This window comes from Prunus dulcis, chromosome 3 (genome assembly GCF_902201215.1).
Source record: "Prunus dulcis chromosome 3, ALMONDv2, whole genome shotgun sequence".
Lineage (NCBI taxonomy): Eukaryota > Viridiplantae > Streptophyta > Magnoliopsida > Rosales > Rosaceae > Prunus > Prunus dulcis.
This window is the reverse complement of record NC_047652.1, coordinates 15,815,579-15,825,278: the sequence shown is the minus strand read 5'-3', so window position 1 is coordinate 15,825,278 and position 9,700 is coordinate 15,815,579. Positions and strand designations below refer to the sequence as shown.

Genomic DNA, 9,700 nt, shown 5'->3' with positions numbered 1-9,700 from the left:
GACATGAGACCAATCTTAAATTTGAATCCCTTAGATGCAAGGCATTTGTAAGTTTATACTGAAGGTAGAATACGACTTTATGTTGTCCTCATCCATGACTATATTTAGTCTAGAGGCATTTGTTTCCAAACTAACTAAAAACAAAAATGGCATGAAATCAAGCAACCCCAACAATAATATCCTAAAGCTAGTAATTTCATCAAACACCAAATTCATCTCCCTATAATAGAATTGAGCTTGCAAGCAAATATTACTTACAACTCCTAAACCCCAAGCAAGTTTGCAGTCCAAGAAATAAACCCTACAATTCAATATTAATTATCCCGTAATTTAATTTAGAGATTTTTGTTTTTACTTTGTTGGAAGATCTTTCAAATATCATACGCGAGAATTTGATATTGCTTTAATTGAATAAAAAAGGAAAAAAAAAAAAAAACACTTTATGTTTGCTCTCTACATCCTATGGTGCAACTGCAACCCATGATTTAGATGGCAAATCTGCAGAGGCTGTAATTTAAAGTAAAACTTTTAGTCTCCAAAACTTACCTATTCTTAGTTACACCCTCTCTCATTCATTTATCCATATCTAAATTAAATAAATAAATAAAAATACCCCAATTTGGGTTTACGAAACTCTTCTTTTAGACAACTCTCCCCTTACACCCACACCCAATCAATCACACACAGATACCCAAAAAACAAAGAAACAAAGAAAAACAAAACTCAAAACACTTCCTCCAGCTTCCATGGCTTCCTCTTCCATCAAAGCCATCTCCACCACCTCCCCCTTCACAGCCTCCTCCTCACCTTCTTCTCAGCCCCCATCTTCCTCAAAATCCTCCCTCCTTTCCTTCCTCCACACCTCCTCCTCAAACCCCATCTCCTTAAAACTCTCCCATGCCCATTCCCATGCCCATAATTCTCATTCCCATTCTTTTCTCATAACCAACGTTTTGAAAACAGCTGACTCATGCGAGACCTCCGTTTCCAAGTCCGAAAACCTCAAGCCAACGTCTTCAGATTCAACCCCGACCATTTTGGTCTCCGAGAAGCTCGGAGAAGCCGGTCTTCAAGTCCTACGTGGCTTTGGCAACTTGGAGTGCGCATATAACCTCTCTCCTGAAGAGCTCTGTGCCAAGATCTCGACATGCGACGCTTTGATTGTTCGCAGCGGCACGAAGGTAACCAGGCAGGTTTTTGAGGCCGCCAAAGGGAGGTTGAAGGTGGTGGGAAGAGCTGGTGTTGGTATTGACAATGTGGATCTACAAGCGGCCACGGAGTTCGGATGCCTGGTCGTAAATGCACCCACGGCAAACACCGTGGCCGCCGGAGAGCATGGGATTGCTCTGCTCACTGCCATGTCACGGAATGTTGCACAGGCTGATGCTTCCATCAAAGCTGGTATAAACTATAAACAACCTTTTTTTTTAAAATTAATTATAATTTTTAAAATTTTCCAACCCACTTCCTCGTTTATGGGAACGAGACCTCAGGTAAATTGGATATTTTTATGGTAGCGAGATTTCAGATTTAGTTTACAACTCGTTTCATACTCGCCCTTATATTTGCTAAGCGAAACTATATTTGGGTTCATTACAAAAATTTTAAGCAAGAAAAAAGTCCAAATTTTGTTTCTTTTAGCTTCAAATTGGCATAATATAAATTAGTGGCATATGCTTGGTGGTTGATAAATAAGAAATTTGCCCTTGGGATTGAGGATCTAAGCTTTAAGATATACTTGATGGGTCAATTTTCTCACTAGATGCAAAGTACGCTCTCTTGAGCAAAATAATTGATCTGGATGGTAAAAGTAATTGTTCTTTGCTATAACTATCTGAGTTTGCTGAGTTTGATGACACAAATCATGCCGGGTCGAATTTCCACTTTTGTACTGTTTTCAATTCATTGAATTGTAGTGGTGGTTGTTGTCAAAAAAAGAAAAAGAACTGTAGTGGTGGTTGGGCATTGAATCTATGCGATCTGTCGCTTTCTGGGTAGAAACGTGATTGTCGTGCCTGAGCAAGTGAACAAAAATGTTCAAATATATTTGACTGTGGGATGCTATTGAACTGACAAGGTGGTGGGTGCACATGATTCGCATGTGAGCATAGCCATTTTTTTTTCTTTTTCCAAGTAAAATCAGAATCAAATTGTGTCAGATATTCATCTAGCTAGTTATAACTTCTGAAAACGCAAAGGGTTGCTTTTCAAGTGTTGGGTTTCTGATATGTGATCTTAGCAAATGAGGCAGGTTTTAATTTGTGCTTGTCTCATGTTGTGTTAATTCAGAATGAATTCTAAGATTAAAATTTGATTGTTTTGGACCAAACATGGTGACTGGTGACTATTGGCTTTCCTTTGATGCTCTAGATAGACTGCTAACGTGCAGATAAGGCTAACTTAAATGATGGTCTTCTGCAGGAAAATGGCTACGAAACAAGTACGTTGGTGTCTCTCTGGTTGGGAAGACATTAGCAGTAATGGGATTCGGAAAAGTTGGATCAGAAGTTGCTAGACGTGCAAAAGGCTTGGGAATGAATGTTATTTCACATGATCCATATGCCCCAGCTGACAGAGCCCGTGCCGTAGGTGTGGATTTGGTCTCTTTTGAGCAGGCCATTGCCACTGCAGATTTCATCTCACTGCATATGCCTCTCACCCCTGCGACATCAAAGGTGTTCAATGATGAAACATTTGCAAAGATGAAGAAGGGAGTTCGCATCATTAATGTTGCCAGGGGTGGCGTCATTGACGAAGATGCATTAGTGAGAGCCCTTGATAGTGGAGTTGTTGCTCAGGTAATATATTTCTCTAATTTAAATTTATGTCAAGGTTGACCAAGTTAAACAAACATAGAAGCATAGCATGTTTATTCAAGATCACTTCGATTCGCAGGGAGGGAAAAATACCGTCGATATGTTGTGTTCATGATCCACATTTCCTGATTTGTCTACAGATGTTTTCAGCATTCTTTTGATCTATGTTGAATTTCTGTTATGTCTTTTATAACGTTTTGGAACAGGCTGCACTTGATGTGTTCACAGAGGAGCCTCCACCGAAAGATAGCAAATTGGTGCAACATGAGAATGTCACTCTCACACCTCATCTTGGAGCTAGCACAAAGGAAGCACAGGTATCTTTAATTTCTCCTATACAAATTTTTGTTGAAAGATATCTGATTAATTCTTTAAGTAATCGAATTTTGGGTATGAAACCTGATATTTCAGGAAGGTGTAGCCATTGAAATAGCAGAGGCTGTAGTTGGAGCTTTGAAAGGGGAACTTTCTGCAACTGCCGTCAACGCTCCCATGGTCCCTCCTGAGGTACATGCTGCACAATGTGCATCCTTCCCATCTCCAATAAATTATACTTATTCATAGAAGAAGAATAATTGAGTACAAAACATTCTTCATGTTCTCAGGTTCTGTCTGAGTTGTCTCCTTATGTTGTGCTAGCTGAGAAGCTTGGTAAGTTGGCTGTCCAACTAGTAGCGGGAGGGAGTGGAATCACATCAGTGAGGGTGGTTTACAAATCAGCTCGGGACCCCGATGACTTGGACACCAGACTTCTCAGGGCAATGATCACTAAGGGCATCATCGAACCGATATCCGCCTCCTTCATCAATCTAGTCAATGCAGATTTCGTCGCGAAGCAGAAAGGCCTGCGCATAAGCGAGGAAAGAGTAGCTGTAGACTCATCTCCTGAGTTCCCTGTTGATTCAATCCAGGTGCAAATATCCAATGTGGAGTCTAAGTTTGCAAGTTCTGTTTCAGAGAGTGGAAGCATAAGCATTGAGGGGAAAGTAAAGTATGGGGAGCCTCATCTGACATGCTTGGGATCCTTTGGTGTGGATGTGAGCCTGGAAGGAAACCTCATTCTGTGCCGGCAGGTGGATCAACCCGGAATGATAGGCCGGGTGGGGAACATACTTGGGAATGATAATGTGAATGTGAGCTTTATGAGTGTGGGAAGAACAGTGCAGAAGAAGGCCTTAATGGCAATTGGTGTGGATGAGGAACCAAACAAAAGGACTTTGGAAAAAATAGGGAAGGTGCCTGATATTGAAGAGTTTGTGTTCCTCAATCTATAGTTTCTGGTATAGAATAATACCCTTGGCTGCAGCTGTGAATTTAATATCAGATAGTGAAAAATTCTGCCAACCAGATATATGGCAGAAGTGAGGGTCTTGGAATTGCTATTTAGTTAGTTTTTGCAATTCTTTACCTGCTTTCAGTGATTGTTATGGCCGCTGCAATTGTTGTTGTTGTTCCATTATTGCCTATGCTTGTGTAGTAGTTAGTAGAAGTAATTCTTCTGCTGGGTTTGTGAACTTCTGCTGGGTTTGTATGAGCTTTCTTAAGTTTCCTTCCCTCCTAGTAATTCTACTGAAGTTGCTCTTTCAAAGTTTCAAGTGCATATTCTAAAAACTCAGTAATCGGTTAGCACTTGAGCCCCCTTGTGTATAATTGGATCTACTCTTGCTCCGGGGTTTTATTTCTTAATGACGAAGGAGGGAGAGAGCTAGGCTGGGGTGAAAAGGCAATAATGCCCTTGCACACACCCAGCAAGTGCGTGTTAACGGAATTTGACCAATTGGACTTGATTTGCTGATGGCGCGAATTGTGATGAAGAAATTTGGAAAAATGTAATCACTAAAATCAAAATACAGTATTACCAATTTCATATATCATAACATAAATTATTAATACTATCTTCTAGGGGTGGGCATCAATCCAGCCGAACCAATAAAATCGGTCGAATCAAACCATAATTACCAGTTTGGTTTGGTTTTGATCAAGAAAAAGTCAAACGGTTTAAAAATCAAACCAGACCGTACATAGTATGGTTTGGTTTTGAGCTTTTGTAAACTGGCTTAAACCAAACCGGACCGTTTATGTGTATATTTATTTATTTATATTTTATTATACATGTATAATACTCTAATTAATCAATAACTATATATGAATATTTGAATTGAGTTATATTAGTTAGTGAAATATGAAGTTTTTATGATATTTTGAGCTTTAAGATGGTTTCGTACTATAGAAAATGATTTATGTATGAATCAAGTTGTGAATTTTTTAGTTATAATTGGGCTAATAATGTTGAAAAAATGCAAAACGAAAGAGAATTGGGCTTAATGCCAAACCGGCCGAACCAAACCAAACCAATCCGTCTTAAATTGGTTTAGTTTAGTTCGGTTTTCTTTATAACTTTTATCCAAACCGAACCAAACCAAACCGTCATATTGTAATTGATTCGGCCATAATTTTGAGATGAAACCGACCCAATCCAGACCATGGCCACCCTTACTATCTTCTAGTGACACTGAAAAATTTCTTCGATGCGCTGAAAAATTTCAATTGATCAAGGCCGGAACAAAAAAAATTATACAAAAACGTAAAATATTATGAACCACACGATCTTATCTTAGCCACGTGTCATCACACGGTTAAAGATGAGGTAGGAGAAGTAGAGGTTCTACTTCCAACCGTTTCAGTTCTCCCCAATCCCAATTCGGCGATTCCCAATCGCGCTCGCGGCAAAACCCAGTCCAAAATCTCGACTTGTACCTTCGAAAAATCTCAACTCTCTCTCTCTGTCTCTCTCTAGGGTTTTGGGAACAAATCGACATGGCCGGCGCTGGGATCCACCCATACCACCAGCAATGGCCTCCGGCAGCCGGTCCTCCGCCGCCTCCTCCGGTAGTCACCGCTGTCGCTCCTCCTCCTCCTCACTACCTCGTCGACAACCCTAACCGGCCCGCCACCGACGAGGTCCGGACCATTTTCATCACGGGTCTACCCGAGGATGTAAAGGAGAGAGAGATACAGAACCTATTGAGGTGGTTGCCGGGTTACGAGGCCTCCCAGGTCAACCACAAAGGCGAGAAGCCTATGAGTTTTGCTCTCTTTTCCACTGCTCAGCAAGCCATTGCTGCCAAAGACGCCCTTCAGGTTAGCTTTGTATAATTATCTATGGTTTTCTTATGTTTTATCTTTTTTAATTTTAAATGTTCAAGTTTTGAGTTTTTGTTGGATTTTGCGGTTTAGGGAATGATTTTCGATTCGGAGTCAAAGGCGGTGCTGCACACGGAGATGGCAAAGAAGAATCTTTTTGTTAAAAGAGGTGAGGATGAGGTGCAATTTGTTACTGTTTTGAGTTGAATTGGAGACGTTATTTGTTTTCAATTGTTGTGAGGAAGCTAGTCCAGAAAATATGATCTACATTCATAGGGCATGTGGAGTGATCAATGGCTTTTGTTTCAAACTCTATTTTGACTTTGGAAAAGGAGAGAAGTCTTGTTTTCAGTAATGTGTAAATATTGGGTTCTGTGACTCCTGTTTATCGTTACCACACTATGGTCGTTCAGATCATAATGTCAATAGTTTCCAGTTAGCTGTTGCGAGTTTGAATGTAATGTGTTATGATGCGCTAATATGAGTTGGAAACTGTAGGAATCGTAGCGGATGCAAATGCTTATGATCAAAGTAAACGATTGCGAACTGGTGGTGACTACACGCAGGCTGGTTATAGCAGTCCATCTCCTTTTCATCCTCCTCCACCACCTGTTTGGGGGCCACATGGGTAATTGAACATTTGCTCATCTATTTTCCTGCCTGATTTCTTGTTATTCTTTTAAAAAGCGGTGTATATTAGAAGGGAAAATATATACTCTGAAAAATAAAATAAAAATCAGTCGTTTCTGCTGCTCAACGGATCATATATTTCCCTTTCCAGATACATCACATTTTCTCATGTGAATGTTGCTTATGTGGCCCAGGTATATGGCTCCACCACCTCCTCCATATGATCCATATGGTGGTTATCCTGTTCCTCCAGTACCAATGCCCCCTTCTGCTCCTGTACCAGCACCTAGTAGTTATGTACCTGTTCTGGTAATCCACTGTGCCATATGTTTATTCATATTATTCTACTAAAAATTTAAAGAATTTTTCTTAGTTAGTGTTAGTGTTATGTATCTTATTTTGTTTGTGTTTCCCAATTTCTTTCTTCATGTTTGCTGTAATTTTGTTGTTTCAGATCTGTCAAATTTTTTAATTTTTAATTATTTATTTTTTCTGAATGTTGGCTTTTCATTATGAGTGATGTGGTAGGAAGCCCATAATTTGTTCTTTTTTTGTGATGCTTCTTGTGATTCCTGCAGAATACAAAAGATAACCCACCGTGCAATACCTTATTTATTGGCAATCTTGGCGAGAGCATTAATGAGGAAGAACTGAGGGGCCTTTTCAACTCGTATGAACATCTCATCTCTGCTTATCTTGCAATGTGTTTCATCTCCTTGTTTCACAGTAAAGATGTCCACTAAATTGGATAATCTTTTGTTTATTTCATGATTTTTGGTCTTGCAGACAACCTGGATTTAAGCAAATGAAGGTCTTGAGACAAGAAAGGCATACTGTTTGCTTCATTGAGTTTGAAGTGAGTAATGGTTATTCAGCAGTTATGCATTGGTCATTAACCTTTCATGTTGAGATATGTATTTTGAGTACGTGCCCTTTTTCTATATTTTCTAAAAGGATTTTCCACATAATACGTGCAGGATGTAAACAGTGCCTCCAATGTACACCACAGTTTGCAGGGTGCTGTTATCCCCAGTTCGGGCTCTGTAGGCATGAGAATACAATATCCTTTTGAAGTTTTGTTATGGCTGATCTTTTGTTTTTTCCTTTTGAACCTTTATATATTAATTGCACTCTGCAAGCACTGGTTAGCATAGTTACAATGTGTGCTACCTGGGTACTAGACTCTCTTGAAGGCACCGCCCTGACTAGTTGCTAAATGCTAATCACTCAAGTGACCTTCAACCATTTCAGAACATTGTTATCTAGGATGAATTTTTTTTTGGGTAAGAAACAGAACCATTCATTAGAAATAAAAGTGAAGCGGTGCAAAATTAGTGAATAAGGAGTGCACTACTGGAAGAGAACTAAACGTGCAACCTACAGGAAGAATTCAATCCTCGGAAAGTAGAACTACAAGATGCTTTCCAATCTTACAAAATAACAGAGAAAGATAACTCCCATCACATTCTCAAATACCCTACCTTTCAACCCATCAAAACCGAGAAAGTTGCCATCGTAGGTTATTAAATCTAATGTTGGTGAGTCCAATGCATCAGGTTCTTGCTTTTCATTTATGTGGTATTTGTTGGAACAGAAGTAGCTTTAATTTTTCATCTTGGTTCCCAGATGTATGGTATTTCTGGTTTAGTGGCGTGCAAAAGTTATCATGTGTGCTCACTTACTTTATAGTCTCGTGAATTGCATTTGCTGTTTGTCGTGTGTGCGATTTCTTAATGTTAACCTTAGAGATATTTATGTAATGGGTTTGCACGTAGAGCACAGTGATATTTCTTTTTTCTCTGGTATACCATAGATATATCTAATTTGCTAAGATATGAATTTGTTCACTGGATGATGTATATATGTTGCTTGTGACTTGTCCATGTTCCTTTTTATGATTCGTAATTTATGTGTTTTTCCTTGACCTATAAATACATATTCGAAGAACCCATTTGGGAAAAGGAAGGATGGGAACCACCCTGGTGCTGTCCCTGCTGCCAATGGAGCTCCACCGGCTATGACATACCAGTAGCTTGAAGGGGATGTACTCTGTTTTTTATGCTACCGACAAATACAACCACATGATAGGATGCATCTTGCAGCTGTTGCATGCATCCATTTCATCCTCACGTCATCAGCATTAGCATCTCTCCTCATGTGAATGAATGCACATAGTGGCATCATGAACATAACATTTGTCCATGTTATAACGTTTTTGTGACATGCATTTTTCAGAAGTATGTGTTAATGCCTGGATATTAGGGGCATAAATATTGTTATCATCTGTAGGATGAGTGGTGCATGGGTCTGCAGATCTGTTGGATTTGTGTTTGTTTTGCTTCATATTAAATTGCTGCACATCAAAATTAGGAATGGCCATCTATATAGGCATCTTTCTATCTTACATTTTTTTTCTTTCTACATAGGTTCGAGTGATCACTTATATCAACAGTTCATCTGAAGGTGGTTCCCGGTTCTCTATCATGACATAACTTTTTTAGGATGTGGAAACTTAGGAAATCACACCATTATCATGCTTTCCTTTCCATAACCATTGTCATTTCCATCACCACGACATACTAGAATCTTAGATTAGTCATAGGTCATCGTTTAAGCGAGGTGCTAGTAATGCTGTTTTTAACATTCAAGATGTTGGACGCATAAATCTTGAGAAGATGTTGGGTATTATATGCTGTGTGGTTTATATACAGGATTTTCCAATACAAAATGACAAAGCTCTATTCATATGAGGAGGTCAGGTGTCTGCAGCGGCTCTTTTGTTTCAGGTAATATTACTTCACTAGGCAAGGTTACTGTCAGACACACCTTATGTATGGAGGTTTGATTCACGATCATCAAGCCGCCTAAAGATTAATAAGACTTTTTGACATTTATCAACGAGAGGAATTTGGAAACGGATCATGACAATACTTTGGTATTAGAAGTTTGAAGCAAATATGATTGAACTATTCATGGGTCCTTCCTTGAGATGACATTAATTGCTTTGTAAGTGAAATGAAATGTAGGTTGTGAATAAGAATTAACTTGGAGAGTGAAAATAAAAAGGAGGAAACATTTTGAAATAGTTTTGCATTTCTTGGTTCACTTTC

At 39.2% G+C, this 9,700-nt stretch overlaps 2 protein-coding genes across 2 annotated transcripts; both read left to right on the top strand.

Annotated features, from left to right (window-relative positions):
- Positions 1-463: 463 nt before the first annotated feature.
- LOC117621527 (D-3-phosphoglycerate dehydrogenase 2, chloroplastic-like) lies at positions 464-4,431 on the top strand. Its single transcript, XM_034352073.1, has 5 exons — positions 464-1,401; positions 2,422-2,798; positions 3,023-3,133; positions 3,228-3,323; positions 3,422-4,431. Exons 1-5 carry the CDS (start codon positions 747-749, stop codon positions 4,088-4,090), a joined length of 1,908 nt encoding a protein of 635 aa, XP_034207964.1. The 5' UTR covers positions 464-746; the 3' UTR covers positions 4,091-4,431.
- Positions 4,432-5,499: 1,068 nt separating this feature from the next.
- Positions 5,500-9,673, top strand: LOC117623239 (U1 small nuclear ribonucleoprotein A). The gene is made up of 8 exons (XM_034354146.1): positions 5,500-5,957; positions 6,054-6,129; positions 6,459-6,588; positions 6,785-6,899; positions 7,169-7,260; positions 7,377-7,446; positions 7,568-7,650; positions 8,526-9,673. Exons 1-8 carry the CDS (start codon positions 5,634-5,636, stop codon positions 8,620-8,622), a joined length of 987 nt encoding a protein of 328 aa, XP_034210037.1. The 5' UTR covers positions 5,500-5,633; the 3' UTR covers positions 8,623-9,673.
- Positions 9,674-9,700: the final 27 nt, after the last annotated feature.

Bases quoted from the DNA above. Each gene is read 5' to 3' on its own strand.
- LOC117623239 (XM_034354146.1), top strand. From the start codon at position 5,634: ATGGCCGGCGCTGGGATCCACCCATACCACCAGCAATGGCCTCCGGCA. The intron at 7,261-7,376 runs GTATGAACATCT...TTGGTCTTGCAG, and splicing joins CTGAGGGGCCTTTTCAACTC to ACAACCTGGATTTAAGCAAA. The intron at 7,447-7,567 runs GTGAGTAATGGT...TAATACGTGCAG, and splicing joins TTTGCTTCATTGAGTTTGAA to GATGTAAACAGTGCCTCCAA.
- LOC117621527 (XM_034352073.1), top strand. From the start codon at position 747: ATGGCTTCCTCTTCCATCAAAGCCATCTCCACCACCTCCCCCTTCACA. The intron at 2,799-3,022 runs GTAATATATTTC...GTTTTGGAACAG, and splicing joins ATAGTGGAGTTGTTGCTCAG to GCTGCACTTGATGTGTTCAC. The intron at 3,134-3,227 runs GTATCTTTAATT...CTGATATTTCAG, and splicing joins CTAGCACAAAGGAAGCACAG to GAAGGTGTAGCCATTGAAAT.